General features: G+C 40.0%; 3 protein-coding genes and 1 long non-coding RNA gene across 4 annotated transcripts; 3 read left to right on the forward strand and 1 right to left on the reverse strand.

The window, feature by feature from the left end:
• On the forward strand, positions 1–2,790 carry LOC133744354 (putative disease resistance protein RGA3). The gene has a single exon (XM_062172476.1). The coding sequence runs from the start codon at positions 1–3 to the stop codon at positions 2,788–2,790; it is 2,790 nt and encodes a 929-aa protein (XP_062028460.1).
• Positions 2,791–11,032: 8,242 nt separating this feature from the next.
• LOC133706872 (disease resistance protein RGA2-like) lies at positions 11,033–12,716 on the forward strand. Its single transcript, XM_062132421.1, has 2 exons — positions 11,033–11,982; positions 12,073–12,716. Exon 1 carries the CDS (start codon positions 11,203–11,205, stop codon positions 11,980–11,982), a length of 780 nt encoding a protein of 259 aa, XP_061988405.1. The 5' UTR covers positions 11,033–11,202; the 3' UTR covers positions 12,073–12,716.
• Positions 12,717–15,273: 2,557 nt separating this feature from the next.
• On the forward strand, positions 15,274–16,072 carry LOC133745877 (putative ripening-related protein 1). The gene has a single exon (XM_062174041.1). The coding sequence runs from the start codon at positions 15,348–15,350 to the stop codon at positions 15,906–15,908; it is 561 nt and encodes a 186-aa protein (XP_062030025.1). The 5' UTR covers positions 15,274–15,347; the 3' UTR covers positions 15,909–16,072.
• A 586-nt stretch (positions 16,073–16,658) lies between these two features.
• On the reverse strand, positions 16,659–18,330 carry LOC133742665 (uncharacterized). The gene is made up of 3 exons (XR_009862665.1): positions 17,582–18,330; positions 17,350–17,454; positions 16,659–16,768 (listed from the first exon to the last, which is right to left on the reverse strand). It is a non-coding gene; the product is annotated as an uncharacterized LOC133742665 (long non-coding RNA).
• Positions 18,331–22,338: the final 4,008 nt, after the last annotated feature.

Raw genomic sequence — 22,338 nt, forward strand, 5'->3', positions numbered from 1 at the left:
ATGGATTCTTTGATTGTATCTCCGATGGTAGAGGTGCTCTTTGGAAGGTTGACTGACACTGTTGTTGGTGAAGTCCGAACTCGCACAGAGTTCAAGAGGGAGATCGAGAAGATGCGGGAGACGTTACCGGTGATTCAAGCGGTGATAGAAGATGCAGAGGAGCAGCAGAGGAAAAATAAAAAGCTGAGGATTTGGCTGGCAAAGCTCAAAGCCGTAGCAGTTGATGCTGATGATCTGCTTGATGAGGTTGCCACCCTAGTTCTGCGCAAGCATTTAATGAAAGAGGAATTTTACGGGTCATATAGTGGCAGCCTCATGGAGCTCGCACTACAGATCTATCGCACTGAGAACAGCATAAGTTTCGTCACACGTAACTACGAAAACCAATTTTTTGAGCAGCTATTTCATTCACGGTCGAATCTGAACACGAAGGTGAGAAAGATCAGAGAGCGGACAAGGTATGAGTTTAGGAAAACTTTCTTAACTCTTGAATCGATTTCTACTTACCGTAAGAAGTCACACAAACTAAGGGAGCTTCGTGAAAGATTGGATGATGTAGCCAAGGAAATGTCTAGTTTCCAGTTCAAAGAAACTCAGTCGAATGGACGGTCAAGTACAATGGAGAGACGCCAAACTGGACCCTCTGTCAATGAGTCAAAGATTTTTGGCAGAGAAGAGGATGTGAATAAGATTGTGGGGATGCTATTGTCTTCCAGTAGTGGTCCTGAAGTTGCAGTAATTCCCATTGTCAGCATTGGAGGGATGGGGAAAACAACACTCGCTCAGTTAGTCTACAATGATCCGAGGGTTACAAGCCACTTTCAATCTTTGATGTGGCGTTCTATCAATGATAATTTTAAACCAGCATGGATCATAAATGAAATGTTGAGGTATGTCGGAAAGGGCAGCCATGACTCGTCTCAGATTGGTGTGCTGCAATGTCAATTGAGAGAATCCTTACTGGGAAGAAGATACTTGATAGTGCTCGATGATGTGTGGAATGAGGATCCAGATGAATGGGATAAAGTAATGAATCCATTGAAAGGCTCCGCTGGTGGAAGTAAAATTATACTAACCACCCGGAATAAGGCAGTTGCAGCCATAACTAGCACATCTCCCCCTTTTCATTTGGAACCACTGAGAAAAGAAGAGTGCTGGAAGTTGTTCAAGCACCGAGCCTTTGCAGATGGAACAGAGCATGATTTTCCGAGCTTACTGCACATTGGTGAACAAATAGTAAACAAGTGCAAAGGCGTCCCATTGGTTGCAAATATTCTTGGAAGCATGTTGCACCTTAAAAGAGAAGAAAGCGAGTGGTTACATGTGCAAAGGAGTGAACTAGGGAGTATTGATGCAGGGGAGAGCAGAATTCTGTCTATCTTAAGGGTAAGTTACAATCGTTTGCCTTCGCATCTGAAAGCTTGCTTCGCATATTGTTCAGTATTCCCAAAGAATTATGAGATTAATAAGCAAAAGTTGATCCATCAATGGCTCGCACATGGCTTAATTCCTCATATTGGAAACTCTTCAGTTAGGCCAGAGGACATTGGCAATGAGTATTTTAACAATTTATTGAAGATGTCTTTCTTCCAAGAAATAAGAAAATATGATGACAGAGGTATGGCAGAATTTAAAATGCATGATCATATTAATGATCTTGCAAAATCTGTTGTTGGAGAGGAATACTTGACTCTAGGACAGGAAAATGTGCACTATAGTGAGTATAGTCTCTCAAAGACATGTCATGCGTCAGTTGTATGCAGTTCTAGCTCTGCTTTGATCCCTGAAGCCTTGTGTGAAGCAAAGAGATTGCGAACCCTCAATTTCCTGTCGCCAAGAGAGGATTATGTGGAAGCCATTCCAACCATACTAGCAACTTTTAAACATCTCAGAATGCTGAATTTCAGTGGATCTGGAATTAAGAGTCTCCACAGAGAGATTGGTGGGCTACTATCCTTGCGGTATCTTGATCTATCAAATACTCTCCTAGAGACGATGCCAGCAACTATCTGTGATCTGTGCAATTTGCAGACCCTGAATCTCTCAAGTTGTATTGAGCTCAAGGAGTTACCAAGTGGTACTTCAAAGTTAATAAATCTGAGACATCTTAACATAGATGATTGTCCAAGACTTGCGAGCATGCCCCCATCAATGGAAACTTTACAACAACTTCAAACTTTGCCAGTATATATCGTCGGCCCCGGCTTTGAAACTTCTATTTTTCAGCTCTCAGCAATGAAAAATCTACGGGGGAAGTTAAAAATCAAATGTCTGGAGGAGGCTATAATTCCACTTGGGAACGACATGATTAAAGATTGGATGAAAACGAAAGAGTTTCATTCATTGGAACTGTTGTGGCAAAATGATGGGGGCAAGCTCGATCATAATAGATATAGGCCAGCTGGCAGGCAAGTTGAAGATAGAACTCATTTTAGTCTGGTAGATTCTTTGACTGTATCACCCTTTATAAGAAAGTTGTCAATAAATGGTTATTCTGGAACCAAGTTCCCAGATGAGATGAGTTGGCCTCAAAACTTGACTGAGCTAAACATAATTAATTGCAGAAGATGTGAAAGTCTTCCTCCACTCTGTCAACTTCCTGTCCTCAAGATTCTCAACATCCAAGGAATGGATTCTGTTGTGCACATTGGTGTCGAATTCTCAGGTGAAGGAGACAGACCATTTAGGTCTCCTAAAGAGCTATCCCTCATAGACTCTCCAGAATTAAGAACTTGGAGTAGTATCAATTCCACAGAAGTGTTTACTTGTCACGCCCCGAATTTTGAATAATCAATTCAAAGTCCGAAACATGAATAATAACAATTACAAATAAACGTCCTGAATTTTTTTCTCACAAACAACCACACTTCACATCTCTCAATAATACAATAAACCAAATCCTCAAGTTATTTATTACAGCACACTCTCCCAAATCAAATTGTAAGGCTCAAATGAGCTTAACTCACCTCACTATTACAATTGCTGTAAAACTATAACAAATACTCTAACCCGCACGATCACCGCTCTGATTCTCCTGACCTGCAGGATTACACGCTACACAATTTGAATAGTGTACCGGGATTGCAACAACACCAAACCCGGTAAGCTTTTGACAGCTCGTATGAGTAAACAAGAATGAACTGTTGATTTATTAAATCATATTTCTTTTAACTCAAGCAAAACAACCAACAATCACAATATCCACGAAGCAATCCACAATCCCCAAAATCAGTCACTAAAATCACAAACTCTAAATCACCAAAGATTAATACGGGATCTAAACTCACATCTTTCTTCCCAAAACCCCGAGAGCGTATTTATACAAATACGGTGACTGACAGACTAGAGCTCTAACTGAATTGTAGCCCATCACCTGGCCTAGGTTATGGCATCCGACATGATTGTCAATATCGTAGTTCATCTGACGGTCGGATTCTCACGAATCGCCTTCCGAATCACCATTTCACATTTATACGAAGATCCAACGGTCGGATCTTCGCCCGTGACCACACAAAGTCATCGGGACAGTCATACGATCAACATATCAAATCTACAATTCCATCCGACGGTCTGATCTTCACAGATCAAAAATCGAACGATCGAAATCGATCGAAACTTAAAAATTCATAACTTAATCATACGATATCCAAAAATTGCGTATAATAAATCTAAATGATCGTATTGAAATAAAGAACCTAAAAATGTATAGAATTCATATTTTTGACCCCCAGAGGTGGCCGGAAATGGCCGCCGGAGTTAGTGGCAGAGCCGCCACCGACCACCGCCAATGGTGATAGGGCCGGGCTGCTCTTCTTCCTCTCATCATGCTTAACAACTTTCATAACTACCATGTAAGCTGAAAATGACCGGAAGTGGTTGAAATTACCCAAAACAGTCGAGGTGGCCGGAAAATTTCCAGAATCCGGCGAAAATTTCCAGAATCCGGCAAGGCTTGATTTCGACGTCAAAACTTCAATTTTAGGCTTCGATCCCTTCTGGAGAGTTATTAAGAAACTCAAGGCGAACTCACTGGTTCAAGAATTACAGAAAAAGGTAGTCTGTAGCTCGAGATATACCGATCGAAAGCTTCGGTGGTCGGAAAAATTCCAAAATCCGGCGAGCTTGAGTTTCAACGTAAAAACTTCAACAAATCGCTTCGGTTCCTTCTGGAGGTTGGTTCATTAACTCAAGGCGAACTCACGGGTTCAAAAATCACCGAACAAGGTGGTCTGTAACTCGAGATATCCGGATTTGAAGGTGGTTTTCGATCTAAATCGGGGCAAGCTCCGACGAACGTGAATCCGGTCACTCCAGGTGCGATCCTTCTGGGATGATGATCAGAAGGTTGAGGCTAGTTAAGGGAGCTAAGGATCGTGAGTCTTGGTGGCCGGAATTAGGAGAAAACCGGCGTTGACCGTTTTCGGCTCAAACCTTGCAGCTCCGATTCGCCGGATTTGAGGCCGACCCGGTGGAAAAGGTGACGTCCTGCAGCTAGGTGAGGTTGAGGCGAAGCTGTGGACACCTTGAGGTGGCCAAACGGCGTCGGTGGAGGTGGAGGAAAATTCCCCAGAAAGAGAAAAAGAACGGGGGAGAGGAGAGAGAAGAGAGAGAGGAGCTGAGTTTCCAAAAAAGAAGAAAATGAAATTATTTTTGGAAACTTCCGAAAATGGAAGTTTTATACCAAATTGGAAACTTTTTCGAAAAATCATAACTAATTCATACGAACTCCGATTTTCTCATTCCGCATATGCACGAGATCGTATCGACGAGCTCTACAACTTTCATGAAGGAAGGTTTCCCAGATTCCATACATACATCAAGTCGATTTTTTTCACGAACCCCATTCAGTCTTATTACAAACCAGAATCAAAATAAAGTTATTGTCGAACGAAAGTTAAAATGCAGACAAATAAATACAATAACTAGAAGATGAATTGTTTTTACTTCTTCCCATTTGATTGGGAAAGCTCAGCAATCTCCTCCCTGAGTTTGGTGACTTGATCATCGACCTCTTCACTGTCCTGCTAGTCACTACTGGTTGAGTCAAGAGCTTCCCAAGGAACATGAGGAGCGGTGCGCGAGCAAGTAGCAGCCCTTTTGCTGGTTTCAGCCTCTGGAGGAAGGTCTTTATGGAGTGACGCAGCAACGTCCTTGCAAGGAAACCCAGGAGGATAACTCTTCATGTTATTGACTTCCTGAGCAAGCTTGTTCATGGCGGTGTGACAGCGAATCAAAGAGATGTTCACGTCAGAGATGTAATCGATCATGCATGTGACTCGCCAATCCGTCACCATAATACCATCACGGAGAGAGGAACGCAAAGCATCAATCGAGTCAGACAAGCTCTCCAGGGTGACCACAGGTCGAGAAGCACGAGCAGCCGGGGAGGAAGGGGACTCGCTAGGATGCAGTCTGGGAGAGCGACGAGGCAGAGGAGGGGGACTGCGGCTACGCTCACGTATAGGACGATGGTCCCCAGAACGAGTGAGGCCAGCGCGAGTGGCCGCTTGACGACCTTCTTCTTCTAGAGAGAGAATGCGGCGTTGATTGACACCCATACGAGCGGTAACCTTGGTTCGAACCATGAGGAAGGAGAAGAAATTTGAAACTGCACGCTTAGACAAACCCTAGTAAAATCCGAAGGAGACAAAATGAGGTTTATATAGAGCACAAAATAGAGTTGCGAGAAGGCGAGAATTGAAGAACGGTGATGATGAGTGTTCAAGAGAGATTGCTGTTAGAATGATTGAAGTTGATGGAATGGTGTTGGGGATTTGAGTTTATAGTGTGGAGGAAGAGATAGGCTTGAGTTAGTCGAAGAGAAAAATCAAAAGTAATGTCAGAAAAGCAGATCAAAACGGGGAAAAGAAAAAGTGGTTGGCGCGTGGGGAGAGCGCGTAAGGGAACCAAACTAATCTCGAGGAGCTGTGGCAGACAAGCTTTAGCCGAAAGTAGATCTGATTTTCGTAAATCACGGAAGAGACGAGTCGTGGCACGTGGAGTGTGCCGACAGTTTGTTTTTATTCTATCGCTTATGATAGAATAAATAAAAGAATTGTAAGGACAACAGTGAGAGCAGCTGGTGCTCTAGTGGTTGAGAGCGAAACTCTTGTACAAGAGGTCTGAGGTTCGAACCTTGCCTCTCTTTTATTCTTATTATGTTCGCATAAGACATAATAAATATAACATTTGTACATATTATAATAAGGACAGCTTGTGCTTCAGTGGTTGGGAGCAGAGTTTTTTTTTGCAGCAGGTTAGGGTTTCGAACCTTGCCTCCTACAAGTTTTATGGTTTTTGTATATGCTTCGGTATGAAGACGTATATACGGTCGATACGGTATATCGACAGTATGTACAACTTCATACCGTAGCCGAGCCGAAGGTTGGTGGGCCGATTTTTCAGCCCAAATTGGTTAGGGCCGGTTTGAATTGCAGCTGGTTCAGTTTCTTCGGCCCAAATTGCCAACCCTAGTGATTAGCCCAAGTCATCATCACTGGGTGACATATTTTATTGGCGTGCTTTTGAGAATGATTTGTTTTGAGTGATGCATCTCTATTGTTGTGTTATAATTTTTAGAAATATTGATTGCGAAAGAATGTTGTATTGTTGATTTGTGTTGAAATGAAAGTTTCATTTGTGAATTCTTGTTGTGTGGGTTACATTCGTGATGAATTGATTTAGTGGCTATTTGGATGTAATGTTGTACATAGGGCCGTAGCGTTGCAGATTGTTACAGTTTTGGTAAAGATGGAGATTCGATGGTTAGGTTAGGCTTATCTCCTAGAATTCTTGTGGAGCAATTTTTTGCTTGAGCCTAAGCTGAAGAAGAAAATCTATGATGGAGCTAGTGTAGTCAATCGTGGTATATTTGAAGTAGAAATTATTGTGACTATTTTTGGTGGTTGGTTAGTATTCTGTATGAAATACAGAAAACCTTAATCGGGAGAATTTGATTTTCTCTTAAATTTCGGGACGAAATTTCTTTAAGGAGTGTGGATTGTAAAACCCCGAAAATTCAAATTAAATTCCGTGGATTTTTAGAAAGGATTTCGCGGTAGTAGGAGCGAGTACGAAGCTTGGATAAGTTGTGGAATTAGTTCAAACGATTTTATTTTCGAAAACGAACATTATTTAGGGGTTCGTGAAAAAAATCGACTTGATGTATGTATGGAATCTGGGAAAACTTCCTTCATGAAAGTTGTAGAGCTCGTCGATACGATCTCGTGCATATGCGGAATGAGAAAATCGGAGTTCGTATGAATTAGTTATGATTTTTCGAAAAAGTTTCCAATTTAGTATAAAACTTCCATTTTCGGAAGTTTCCAAAAATAATTTCATTTTCTTCTTTTTTGGAAACTCAGCTCCTCTCTCTCTTCTCTCTCCTCTCCCCCGTTCTTTTTCTCTTTCTGGGGAATTTTCCTCCACCTCCACCGACGCCGTTTGGCCACCTCAAGGTGTCCACAGCTTCGCCTCAACCTCACCTAGCTGCAGGACGTCACCTTTTCCACCGGGTCGGCCTCAAATCCGGCGAATCGGAGCTGCAAGGTTTGAGCCGAAAACGGTCAACGCCGGTTTTCTCCTAATTCCGGCCACCAAGACTCACGATCCTTAGCTCCCTTAACTAGCCTCAACCTTCTGATCATCATCCCAGAAGGATCGCACCTGGAGTGACCGGATTCACGTTCGTCGGAGCTTGCCCCGATTTAGATCGAAAACCACCTTCAAATCCGGATATCTCGAGTTACAGACCACCTTGTTCGGTGATTTTTGAACCCGTGAGTTCGCCTTGAGTTAATGAACCAATCTCCAGAAGGAACCGAAGCGATTTGTTGAAGTTTTTACGTTGAAACTCAAGCTCGCCGGATTTTGGAATTTTTCCGACCACCGAAGCTTTCGATCGGTATATCTCGAGCTACAGACTACCTTTTTCTGTAATTCTTGAACCAGTGAGTTCGCCTTGAGTTTCTTAATAACTCTCCAGAAGGGATCGAAGCCTAAAATTGAAGTTTTGACGTCGAAATCAAGCCTTGCCGGATTCTGGAAATTTTCGCCGGATTCTGGAAATTTTCCGGCCACCTCGACTGTTTTGGGTAATTTCAACCACTTCCGGTCATTTTCAGCTTACATGGTAGTTATGAAATTTGTTAAGCATGATGAGAGGAAGAAGAGCAGCCCGGCCCTATCACCATTGGCGGTGGTCGGTGGCGGCTCTGCCACTAACTCCGGCGGCCATTTCCGGCCACCTCTGGGGGTCAAAAATATGAATTCTATACATTTTTAGGTTCTATATTTCAATACGATCATTTAGATATATTATACGCAATTTTTGGATATCGTATGATTAAGTTATGAATTTTTAAGTTTCGATCGATTTCGATCGTTCGATTTGTGATTTGTGAAGATCAGACTGTCGGATGGAATTGTAGATTTGATATGTTGATCGTATGACTGTCCCGATGACTTTGTGTGGTCACGGGCGAAGATCCGACCGTTGGATATTCATATAATTGGGAAATGGTGATTCGGAAGGCGATTCGTGAGAATCCGACCGTCAGATTTTCTTGAATCACCCTAACAAACATCTCCACAAAATTATACGAAAATCTGACGGTCACTATTCAACAATTAGAGCATCCGACTCCCTCATACCGGTCACTATGTCGACCCTAAATCCAAAATCGGACAAATAGAATAGCTTTCACACCACATGATCAACATTTCATTATTCAACAATTAAATGCGAGAATAATAGCTTGAATAATAACCAATTCATTCTCAATCATGTCATCACACCAATCACACGTCAACCAATATACATATCCCACGTAAATATATATATACATAATCATTCACTCAAGAATAATCACTAATACCAACTATAAACCACACAAGGTGAAAACCGAGAAATTCACTTTTATAGTTTTAAATACATTTTACTTACCTATGGACCGTAGAATATCAAGCCCATGTATTTTAAAACAAATATTCATTTCCGTCAAACATTTTCAATCCATTACGATATAAGTAAAGTAATTTTGGTTCGTAATATGAACCATGTGAGGTTTACTCACCTCTAATCCAACTGCGTCTTCTTAACAGCTCAAATAACAATCTCACGAATCGTCCGCCAAATAAATCCATCGATCACCTAATCCAATAATGATCTTAACTTAGTACATCAATCATAAATCACACATATACGGAAATCCAATGGTCAGATTCTAGATTAATGATGATCCAACGGTCGGATTCTAATTTTAATGATGATCCAACGGTCGGATCGAAATTATATGATGATCCAACGGTCGGATCGAAATTATATGATGATCCAACGGTCGGATCCTTACGGATCGCCATTAGGATCATCCTCCAAAACTATCACGAAGATCCAACGGTCAGATCTTCTTGAATCACCCTAACAAACATCTCCACAAAATTATACGAAAATCTGACGGTCGGATTCTCACGAATCGCCTTCTGAATCACCATTTCTCATTTATACGAAGATCCAACGGTCGGATCTTCGCCCGTGACCACACAAAGTCATCGGGACAGTCATACGATCAACATATCAAATCTACAATTCCATCCGACGGTCTGATCTTCACAGATCACAAATCGAACGATCGAAATCGATCGAAACTTAAAAATTCATAACTTAATCATACGATATCCAAAAATTGCGTATAATATATCTAAATGATCGTATTGAAATATAGAACCTAAAAATGTATAGAATTCATATTTTTGACCCCCAGAGGTGGCCGGAAATGGCCGCCGGAGTTAGTGGCAGAGTCGCCGCCGACCACCGCCAATGGTGTCGGGGCCGGGCTTCTCTTCTTCCTCTCATCATGCTTAACAACTTTCATAACTACCATGTAAGCTGAAAATGACCGGAAGTGGTTGAAATTACCTAAAACAGTCGAGGTGGCCGGAAAATTTCCAGAATCCGGCGAAAATTTCCAGAATCCGGAAAGGCTTGATTTCGACGTCAAAACTTCAATTTTAGGCTTCGATCCCTTCTGGAGAGTTATTAAGAAACTCAAGGCGAACTCACTAGTTAAAGAATTACAGAAAAAGGTAGTCTGTAGCTCGAGATATACCGATCGAAAGCTTCGGTGGTCGGAAAATTTCCAAAATCCGGCGAGCTTGAGTTTCAACGTAAAAACTTCAACAAATCGCTTCGGTTTCCTTCTGGAGATTCGTTCATTAAATCAAGGCGAACTCACGGGTTCAAAAATCACCGAACGAGGTGGTCTGTAACTCGAGATATCCGGATTTGAAGGTGGTTTTCGATCTAAATCGGGGCGAGCCCCGACGAACGTGAATCCGGTCACTCCAGGTGCGATCCTTCTGGGATGATGATCAGAAGGTTGAGGCTAGTTAAGGGAGCTAAGGATCGTGAGTTTTGGTGGCCGGAATTAGGAGAAAACCGGCGTTGACCTTTTTCGGCTCAAACCTTGCAGCTCCGATTCGCCGGATTTGAGGCCGGCCCGGTGGAAAAGGTGACGTCCTGCACCTAGGTGAGGTTGAGGCAAAGCTGTGGACACCTTGGGGGCGGCTTGAGGTGGCCAAACGGCGTCGGTGGAGGTGGAGGAAAATTCGCCAGAAAGAGAGAAAAAGAACGGGGGAGAGGAGAGAGAAGAGAGAGAGGAGCTGAGTTTCCAAAAAAGAAGAAAATGAAATTATTTTTGGAAACTTCCGAAAATGGAAGTTTTATACCAAATTGGAAAAGTTTTCGGAAAATCATAACTAATTCATACGAACTCCGATTTTCTCATTCCGCATATGCACGAGATTGTATCGACGAGCTCTACAACTTTCATGAAGGAAGTTTTCCCAGATTCCATACATACATCAAGTCGATTTTTTTCACGAACCCCTAAATAATTAATGTTCGTTTTCGAAAATAAAATCGTTCGAACTAATTCCACAACTTATCCAAGCTTCGTACTCGCTCCTACTACCGCGAAATCCTTTCTACAAATCCACGGAATTTAATTTGAATTTTCGGGGTATTACATTACTTGTCTGGAAAAACTTGCTATCACAAATTGTCCTTTTTTGACAACCATGCCATTGTTTCCATATCTCCGAGACTTGAAGCTGAGGAAGTGCGTGCAGCGTGACCAAATGGTAGTATGGTCAGCATCATAGCTTACTACACTCTCTACTCTTGTTATTGACTCCTTTCCACTGATGAGCTTTCTACCAAAAAAATTGCTGAAAAACAATTCACATCTGATATCATTAACTGTTACTTCCTGCCCCAAGATTAGCTCACTACCTGAAAATCTGGGAATCCTCACTGCTCTGAAATCGCTGAAAATTGGATGGTGTGACGAGCTAGATACTTTGCCAAGTGGACTAAAGTACCTCACTTCACTGGAGAACTTGGAAATCGTTGAATGTCCTAGTATAATCTGTTTGCCAGAGGAAGGCATGGAAGGCTTGTGTTCACTTCGGTCATTTTCAATTGAGAACTGTCCGAGCTTAACATCTTTGCCTATGGGTATGAAATACCTCACATCTCTTGAGAACCTCACGGTTATGTTTTTAAATCTGGTTCATCTGCCAGAGAATTTTCAACACCTCTTGGCACTTAGAAGCCTGACAATTATAAGCTGTCCAGAGCTTATAAGTCTGCCAGTGGGACTGCAACATGTCCAGAATTTACAAATCTTGGAAATCCATAGCTGCCCAAAACTAATGGAATTGCCAGAGTGGGTGGAGCATCTTGTTTCACTTCGATCTTTGAAAATCTCAGACTGCACAAAAATAGAGTTCTTGCCAAAAGGTCTACAATGTCTTGGTGGGCTCCAACACCTGTCCATAAGAGACTGTCCTGTCCTTGAGAAGCGCTGCGAGAGCGAAACTGGTGAGGACTGGCAGAAGGTATCTCATATTCTATATAAACATGTTGGATCATCAGCAGTGCAGCACAGGCAAGACATTGAATCCACCTCACAGAATCCTTAGGTAAAGTTGAATAACTATAACAGTGAATTGTACTTGAGGTTGTTGCTGTTCAGACTCTTAACTGCTTACCTTCTTTTCTTTTGTTTCTAGTGGCCTTTGCATTATTGGTGGCTGACATACATAGGAAGCCAATATGTTGCATCACTTGACAACAGAGTCATGATGATTAGCTACATCAAGAAAAGAAAGTCTTTGTTTCCAGTTACATCTTCGCCTCTTTTCTAAAAGATCATGTGTATTTTCCCTTAGCTTGGAGGAAGCAATTCAGATAAACATTGGACTTTGCTTGATCTGGTGCTGCCATGTGAAAATTAGGGAGAGTTGAAGGATTCTCGTGGCCAAGTGGTTGCCATGACTTCTGTAGATCTGATTGTGGCGAAACTCACTTGTCGTTTTATCGCTTGTCAAGTCCTGGGACAGAAGTTGCAAGAAACGGAAGGTGGCCTTGCTAATGGCCAAGTCATCTGCTCAAGCTGTCTTGTGCATCTCTGAGGTTACTTTGTTGGTTTATATTTTTCAGTTCTGCGTTTGTGTTGGTCAGTTCTGTTATTAAATTCCTTTATGGTTTTTTGTTGCTTGTTTAGTTGTTTTTGTGTTGGGAGACTTGCCTCTTTGTAGCTCTTTTTTGGTTCAATAAAGCCAATTTACCAAAAGAACAGCTTAACTGACTCTGCAAAATAGTGTATTGCTTATGCCTGGTAACATGGACTTTCCTTTTATTTGTTCAAAAAAGAACTTTGCACCAATAAGGGCTCTCTTTTTCCTTTTTTTTTTTTTTGGTCAACTACCAAGTGAACACTCCCAGCTTAGTGTCTTTTGCCACATTTCATAAGGTAATGTAATCTCATTCATATTTCTGTATTCTTTTAAGTAATTTTATGAAAAAAGACTTCCATCACCCGCTCAGGCGCTCATCCCGCTTCCCACCAAGGTCATGGTGGCTCACATGCCAGACTGACCGCTCATGAATGTCAGACTATCTAGTGGCTGATATAGGATTGAAACATTTTAACTTTTCTTTTAAGCTTAAAGATATAAAATTTCTGTGATTTAATTTCATTGTATTGACTTACCTTGTTGAGATGAAGATTGGATTAAATTATATCTTGGTGTGCTGCACTAGTATTAAATTTCTGTATCCTACTATTCCACCAGTATTTTTCAAAGGTAACATTCGAGCATCTTCATCACCTGGCTAGCAATCAAAGATTTTTTTTTGATATATGTAGCTTTTTAATTACAGGGGTTACTTTACCTTCTCCATGTGGGATTGAAAGAGATTAACAGATGTCATAGTGAGTCTTTAAAAGTTAGTTTTCATAAGTGAGTCTATAAAAGTAAGTTGATGTTTATGTAAGACTAAAATGGACATTATCATTTAAGTTCTATAAAGATCTCAACAACTTGTCATTTACTTGCAGACTAAGCAATGGGGACCTAAATTCCATATCACCTAGTTATTGTGTATCAAGTGACTAAGGTAGGAAATCGGATTCAGTATGGAAAATGAATTATAAATTAACAATATGCATCTAGCAATATATAGTTTGTACTAATTAGCTTCCTTTATGGGGGGAGGCCTAACCCTAAGTCTAACCATATAAAACCTGGTCCCTGCACTCTCATTGGTAACCAGGCATTGAGTAACTCGTCCCATAGAGAGATATAGCAGTGAGTAGTGTAGAAGATCAGTGTTTGAAGTTCAATGGCCTCTTCAGGTTTGTTGACTCTTCAAGAACACTTCATATGTTTACATTGCTGTATATGTGGTTTGAGTGCTTTACACTAATGATATTGTATCTATGTACTTTGTGTGTCAATTTAGTTTAATACAATTGTTTGAGTTTACAGTTTATTGTATCGCTTCTGGCTTATATTACCAATCCCTTAGTATTTGTTCCCTGAGCAACAATTCTCATCCAGTGGAAATTTTAGCTTTCAACTTGGTGTCTTACTGCCACAAATCTGCAGTCTTTCTTTTGGTCTGGGTGACGATATGTAGTCTATTTGATTATTAGAGGTAATATTGGGTCAGTGTAAGATTAGCAAACCTTTTCTTTTCAAAAAGAGAAACGGGTGAATACTCATCTGCCGGAAAGTTTATCTCTATAGTTGCTTTGAGTCATGCCATATAATTGCGTTCTCCGATGCTTTGCCTTCTTAGCCTTCAGAGTTTCATCCAATAGTACCGTGGCTTTGCGTGGTAGGGATCTTCCTACCAGTCTTCTGGTTTGCAGTCTTCACCACTGCCGGTATTTCTTCAATTAGTTTTCAGCTTTAGTTTCTATAAAAATTAAAAATCTTTAGGGTGAGGTACGAACTATATTTAGGGTCTGAGTAGTCAGGAAAGGCTACATTTATTGGTGTGCTCTGCATTGGGTTTAATGACTTGAGAAAATTTTCAAATTTATGAATATTACCAGGTTTTTTCACCCTTTTGGTCATTATGAGAATTGGAGTTGAGCACACCTGCATACCTCGTCAATTCAGTTCATCTTTTTTTCAATGACCAATTAGAAGTATTGAATACCGCCGATATGGATTCAAGTCATCACAATCAGTTCTATGAAGTGAATTTTGCTAAACCCCAAGCTATAGGTTGCAAAATTGTGATGTGTATAGGAACCTCCGCAATACCAGATTCTCAAGTAAAGACCGCACACCACATCTCCAAAGACCCCCAAAGGAAGACCGACTTGAAAGCCAACGAAAAGGAATAATTTAACAAAAATGATAACAAGGAAACAAAGTCTTTAGAGAAAAAAAAAATGCATTATTTTCAAAAGAAGGGAAACAAAGGCAATGTCACATTTGGATGAAAACAAAACAAGAACAATGCTTTGTTAAGTACAGGTTTTCACAACATATATCTAGGTTTGAAAGAGAGAGAGAGAGAGAGAGAGAGAGAGAGAGAGAGAGAGAGAGAGCTTCTATTACAATATTCAAAACATATCATGTTTCTCCCTACGATATGCCTCCAATAGCTTCAGGTACAATATGTTTCTCCATTAGCAATGCTTTGGAAAAACAATAGCTTCCATTTCAATATTCAAAACATGCAACAGCCCTCGAAACTAAACCTCACTATTATACATATTCTTATCAAACAAAAGGTAAGGACACCATTGTAGTCTTAAGTGGCAGCTGCATAGTCTTGCAGCATATTTACAATTGGGGTCTCTGATAACTTGATGTGTAATCCCAACTGTGTAGAAAGAGATGTGTTGAACTCTTGATTGGTATCTTCTGGTATTCTGATAGCTATAAATACCCATCCTCAAATGCTTATATGCATCAAGCATCCCACACGATCTACAGGCAGAGAGAGAAATAGAGGCAGAGGCATACAGAATTACAGATAGAAAATGACTTGCTTCTTCTCAAAAGGGTCTATTCTAGTCATTCTCCTTTTAGCAATTTGCTTGGTTAGTGAAGCTCAGCAATGTCGTCCAAGTGGAAGGATTAGAGGAAAGAAGCCCCCTCCTGGACAATGTAACCAAGAGGATGACTCTGACTGCTGCAAAGCTGGAAAAATGTACCCAACATACACGTGCTCACCACCAATGTCTGGTAACACCCAGGCATACCTCACTCTCAACAGCTTTGAGGCAGGTGGTGACGGAGGAGGCCCATCTGAATGTGATGGCAAGTACCACAATGACAACACTCCAGTTGTGGCATTATCTACCGGATGGTATAATGGTGGATCAAGATGCCTTAACAACATCAGAATTAATGGAAATGGGCGCAGTGTAGTGGCCATGGTGGTGGATGAGTGTGACTCAACTGAGGGATGTGATGCGGACCATGATTATCAGCCTCCTTGTCCCAACAACATTGTTGATGCCTCCAAGGCTGTCTGGAAAGCCTTAGGTGTATCTGAGGACAATTGGGGTGGCTTAGATATCACATGGACCGACGCTTAGTTGCATTATATATCTATCAAAGTTGTTGCTTATTTTTGTTTCTTTTTCGGGATTTGATGTTGCTTGATTTTGTTGTTTTATGTGCATCTATGTATATGGAATCTGTTATATGTACATTATAAAAAGTCAATATGGAATATAGGCTTCTGCGTTTATATGAACAATGCTAAAGCTTTTGTTATCTTATGCTTGTTTTTTCCCAACCTTAATACATCTGATAAAACAGATACATATAATTTGACACAAGAAATCTGTAACCAAAATAAAAAATTGACAAAGAAATAGCTCTGAAAACTGGAATTGTGTTGGTATGGAGTTGAGTTCACCTTGATATCGAGTTAACTGATCATGCAGTAATGTCAAATTATAAGTTTATCTTATTCAAATTAAATTCTTAACCACAACTAGAAGTCCAGAATAGTATAATGGCCTGAAGAGAGCAAGTAATAATATGGATAATATTCAAGTTAGCAAAATCAGTATAACTTTTTATGTTACACAGAATTTACTACAATTGCACTTCAGACAAATCTGTATCATGAACTAATCATATTATCATATTGCAACACCTCAAATTTCATAGGGAAAGACTACAACATTGACAGAGCCAAGCAAAACTATATTACCTTGTACATAAGGAAGTGCTAAATTTCCGAGCAAAACTGTCTCATGCATGTAAAAGCATGCCCATCTGTGAAAATTGTACTCAAATTAGAGAAGTATTGCAGACTTTGAGATCTGTTGACGCGTGTAATGGCCGGGGTGAAAAGTGGAGAAACTTTTTCTGGCTTTTGGACAATTGAGTATATGGTGAAGAACGACACATCAGATCAGCTGAACATATTGCCAGTGAAGTTGCACTGTTTTATTGCAAAGAAGAAAAGTATGTAAATTACTACATGAAACATATAGGAACAGCATTTAGAATTTGCGGTGACTAGTTACTACAATGAAGCTACTCTTGATGACTACAGTTTAATAAAAGGAACCAAAATGGGGTAATCTTAAGGAATTGCATGCTGGAATGAAGTTCTCCTTCAATCCTTTACTTTCTGGAGATCAAACCATTGTCCCTTTCGGTCAATTTCAGACTGCCCCTAAAAGTGCTATTGTCTTCTAAAATTTTCATATCAGTTGTCCCAAGAGTCAATTAGTATCCAAGCAGACTGCAAAAAAAGTATCTTTCAACAGTCAACATGCCACAAGATGATGGATAGCCACTCCAAACCACAAAATTGAGAGAGTACAGAGAAGCCATTCCCAATCAGGATATCACGCCTTACTGAGAGAAAGCATATTATACAGCAACGAAGGAAAACAAAAGATAGATCTCATTATCTTTGGTCCACTTTCAGCTTTAAACATGATTCTCCTAATCTAAAATCCACGTTAAACATGCAATCATGCAGTCATGTCATGCATACTTTCACAAATGGAGTACCTGTAGGAATACAAAGTCCTGATTGGAGAACAAGGTTATTCTGAATAAGGGATGAACCACATCTCCTTATGCAATGGTAGGACTGCCAAGGACTCAGGAGCATATCTGGAGCATAGAGACTATGGATTAGAGTGTAAGGTTTCAAGAAGAGAACTTACAAATGACAAATCTGTACAGATACAAGTTAAATTGGAAGCGGCAGGTTGGCAAGCACTGCTAATCATCCACTCACATGGTGTAAGATTGTATTTCATGCACCAGCAGGAAATGACACTGTTGCATTAAATCATGGCTCCATGGGGAAGGGTGGGGTGGTCAATAGTCAAAGAACTGGTTGACATTGGGTTTCCTTCCTCCCCTCCGAAGAGACACCTTGAGACATGGTACCACATACCTCGATCCTTCATCATGCCTACTTGCAACCTAGTCCTCACTGAAGAAGAAACTGGAGACCACCTCAGATATTTTGTCGGACAAAGTTTCACTAACACAAGTATGTGCTCTTGTTCTGAAACACAGTCACACACAGTGAGCACATGGATGGATCAGAAGACTTGGAAGGGAATTAACACAAGATAGAATCCTGGCAGAAGGTCAACCGTGAAGCTCAGATCAGCTACATCTCCAGATTTGCAAGCTTTAGCACACCTTGTGATTGTACTATTATGTCACTGGAAGCTTCGACTCAGATGACTATACCACAATTGCAAAGAAGGCTTGTTTAGCTAAGAAGGGATACACCATCAGTTTGGTAATCCAGAACCAAGAATCAGCAAAGCATTATTGGTTGATGCACAATGCGCCATCTATTGCCTAGAGAAATCAATTGGTTGTTCTGCTGATACATGCAGAATGTTACCTAGATATAGCTTCTCACAGAAGAGTCCTTAAAGCTATATCGAACAATCCCCAACCTTAACTCTATGTGTAAATTCTGAGAATGTTGTCTCCACAACCTATTGTGCTTCTTTAAGGTTCCTTTGTACGCTCTTGGTGACTTTACAGTTTTGAGCTGTGAAGTTCTGGCTTTCTGTCATTCAGTTCTTAGTTAAAGCCCTCATTTTTTGGCTCTGTATATGCTTATAAGTTCTGATATTAATAAAGCAATTGTCTGTCTTTTCTGAAACCACCATCTCATGACAGCCTAGGTGCCGAGCTGCAAGGCAAATCTAGCTATTCAGGTCACCCATCTTTCCAATGGAACAGATGCAAAACATGACAAAATTACCTTAAACTTATGAAAAGGACCAAACATCGATCCCACCACACTTGAAGATTTACAAGAGAATGATAACTCAATAAAAGGTGGAATCCCAGACCAAACAGAAAATATCTGTTTTTATCAACTCCAAGGCAAAATCATCGGAGTGCCTTGGGGTTATAAACATTCTGTCCTCCTAAGGAGAATACATCAGCTGTTATAAAGCATGGAAGATACTTGCTTTTTGGGGTGAAAAGGAATGGGTTTTGTTTTAACACATCTAGTAACTTTGGCTTTTGTTTTAACACATTTAGTAACTAAGTTGAGGAACATGCAATGCTTTTGTTTCCATCAATGCTTCCTGTTTATGACGCGGGCGGAAGTAACTCTAGGTTTACAAGCAATAAACCTAAAACAAAGATTCTGGAGTCCACCAGAGATAAAAGAGAAAACTCTCAATTTTGATTGATAATATGATAAAAGATAGTTCTGCAGCCGTTTAAGGTTGCTTATATATGGGAAAATAAACCCTAGGGCGACTAACAATGAAACCCTAAAGCCCACGGATTAAAACAAAACAAATCCAAAATAAACTAGAAAACCTAAAATAAAAAGAATGTAAAACTAACCTAAAAATATTAAATCACGAATCGGATAATTAAGACGATACATTTTGGCCTAAATCTGATAGGGCTCACTAAAGTGAGTCTTGAAGATCTCGTCGTTCCCATTCTGGAAAGGTATTATGCGTTTCAAACGGACATTCTGGCCAAAAGTTAGTCAAATCTGATTCAAAATCAAAACCTGACTTTTCGCACTAGAAACCCAAAAAGTCCAAAACCAAATCTTCTTGAATATTTCAGCGGCTAGTAACCTGATTACGTGTGAGTTACCTATTTTCCAATCACTCTTCTTGATTCTACACCGCTTCTTTACTTTTATGGTTTTTCGGCTAAACTGGGTCCATTCTCGTCCTACATCATTCTCCTCCACTATGAAAGAACTCGCCCTCGAGTTCCTCTTGAATAAAGGACAGGAATATGTAGACAAAAGACCTGAGAAAAAATTAGACAATTGGACATGTGGATTATTGGCTGGATCTTCTGCATATTTTGATGACACAATCATGAACCCAACACCATAGATGAGTCTGTTATAGGCAACCTTAGTAGATTCTTCACAGCTCTCAAGGTTGTACTCTTGAATAACATCTGGCTCTGAATGATTTATTTTAGTGATGTAGGACGAGAATAGACCCAGTTTAGCCGAAAAACCATAAAAGTAAAGAAGCGGTGTAGAATCAAGAAGAGTGATTGGAAAATAGGTAACTCACACGTAATCAGGTTACTAGCCGCTGGAATATTCAAGAAGATTTGGTTTTGGACTTTTCGGGTTTCTCGTGCGAAAAGTCAGGTTTTGATTTTAATTTTGTGTGACTCCCACCTAAATAAATATGTGTCATCTTTGCAATAACCACCTTTGACGCTTTCATGCCATGGCCTTCCAAAAAGCACATTAGTGTCATCCATGTCAATCACATGACAAGTAATCTCTTCTTTATAAAATCTTCCCATAGAGACAGGAACTTTACAAACCTCTGTTACTTGTGCATATTCATCCTCTCCAAATGGAATCCAGTATGGATCACTCAGTTTCACTGTCGGCAATTGAAAATAATCCACAATTTTGTTTGCTACAAAATTCTCTCGTAGACCACTGTCAATTATTACAGAGCATACCTTGTCTTTGATGACACATGTAGTTCGGAAGTCGTCATAATCCGGCGTTGTGAATATCCAATGTTCCATGTTTCTTCTTTCTTCTTTTTTTTTTTTTTTTCTTTTTTTTTTGATTGATGAGGTTGTCCTAGGGCAAATCCCTTGGTATGTTCCTCTTCAACGAAACTTTCTTTGATAGATACTCTACGACCAGCGTCGTTGAGGTTGGTGGTAGTGAACTTCTCCCTTGGATAGTCGTCTGCTAAGAAGCGGGCGAAACCCGCTCTGATACCAACTGACGCGGGCGGAAGTAACCCTAGGTTTACAAGCAATAAACCTAAAACAAAGATTCTGGAGTCCACCAGAGATAAAAGAGAAAACTCTCAATTTTGATTGATAATATGATAAAAGATAGTTCTGCAGCCGTTTAAGGTTGCTTATATATGGGAAAAGAAACCCTAGGGCGACTAACAATGAAACCCTAAAGCCCACGGATTAAAACAAAACAAATCCAAAATAAACTAGAAAACCTAAAATAAAAAGAATGTAAAACTAACCTAAAAATATTAAATCACGAATCGGATAATTAAGATGATACATTTTGGCCTAAATCTGATAGGGCTCACTAAAGTGAGTCTTGAAGATCTCGTCGTTCCCATTCTGGAAAGGTATTATGCGTTTCAAACGGACATTCTGGCCAAAAGTTGGTCAAATCTGATTCAAAATCAAAACCTGACTTTTCGCACGAGAAACCCGAAAAGTCCAAAACCAAATCTTCTTGAATATTCCAGCGGCTAGTAACCTGATTACGTGTGAGTTACCTATTTTCCAATCACTCTTCTTGATTCTACACCGCTTCTTTACTTTTATGGTTTTTCGGCTAAACTGGATCCATTCTCGTCCTACATCAGTTTATTAGATAAAAAAGACTGAAAATTTCCTACTAATCAATCACCATGAGAATGACACGAAAAACCAAAGTTCCATTGCTCAAAGTTTTCTATATGTTTCAATTGCTTTTGCAGCTTCATTGTTGCGTCTCTCTGAAAGTAACCTTTTTGTCCGCCACTATGATGTCATCCAAAATCCGTACGATGCACATGCCTTGTCCATGACTCAAGAGTGCTTTTGTTATTGAATGTAAGCCTTACTCCTACCAGGTACCAGTTCTGATTAGTAAAGCAAAGTTACCTACAAGAATTCATCCTACATGTTCATTAAATCTAATTCTAACAATGGCAAAAATATGGTAAATTGATGGCTCCAATTTGCAGCTACAGTTGGATTAATTTATGTTCGATTAGCAAAATAGAAAACTACAAGCATTACTACCAGTAAAGAGTTTAAAACTTAAAAAATAAAAAAAATAATATAAAAAAATACAGAGAAAGCTTCCAATTAATCAACATATAGCGGAATAGGGAAGGTCCCCAAATTTGATCTATAGAAACTGATACCAAAAATGAGGACTAAAAGTGAGACTGCATAAAACCACTTGGCAAGGAGCTTCAGCTACCTTTCTGACATAACCCAGTTCTGTGTATGAAACTTGTTGCACTGAAATATGAATTTATCATTGATGAACCACATCCAAAGTTCAAAATGCCTTTGTGACATTGGGGTCTTCATAGGCAAACTAGGCAAGTGGTACCATGCTTCAATTCTAAAAGTAATTAAGATGAGTATATACTACACGTAGATTAGGTTTGAAAACTTATATGGACCGCACCTGGAGTTAAGCACACCTGCATGCATAGTCAACACAGTTCCTCTGTTTTAAGTCACAAATTAGAAGTAAATTTCAAAAAGATCGCCGACATAAATTCAAGTGATCAATATCAGTTCTATGAAGTAAAGTTTTGCTAAACCGCAAGCTATAGTTGGTTGGAAACATGTGATCTGAATAGGACCTCGGAAATACCAGATTTTGAAGTTAAAAAAACCACAGTACGTCTCCAAAAACCCTCATAGGAAGACTGACTTGAGGCCAAGAAGAACAAGGAATAAGTCAACAAAAACGATAACAAGACATTTGTTTCAACTGTGTTTAGATAAAACAAAGTGCAATGA

The sequence above is a fragment of the Rosa rugosa genome, chromosome 4 (assembly GCF_958449725.1).
Source record: "Rosa rugosa chromosome 4, drRosRugo1.1, whole genome shotgun sequence".
NCBI classification, from domain to species: domain Eukaryota; kingdom Viridiplantae; phylum Streptophyta; class Magnoliopsida; order Rosales; family Rosaceae; genus Rosa; species Rosa rugosa.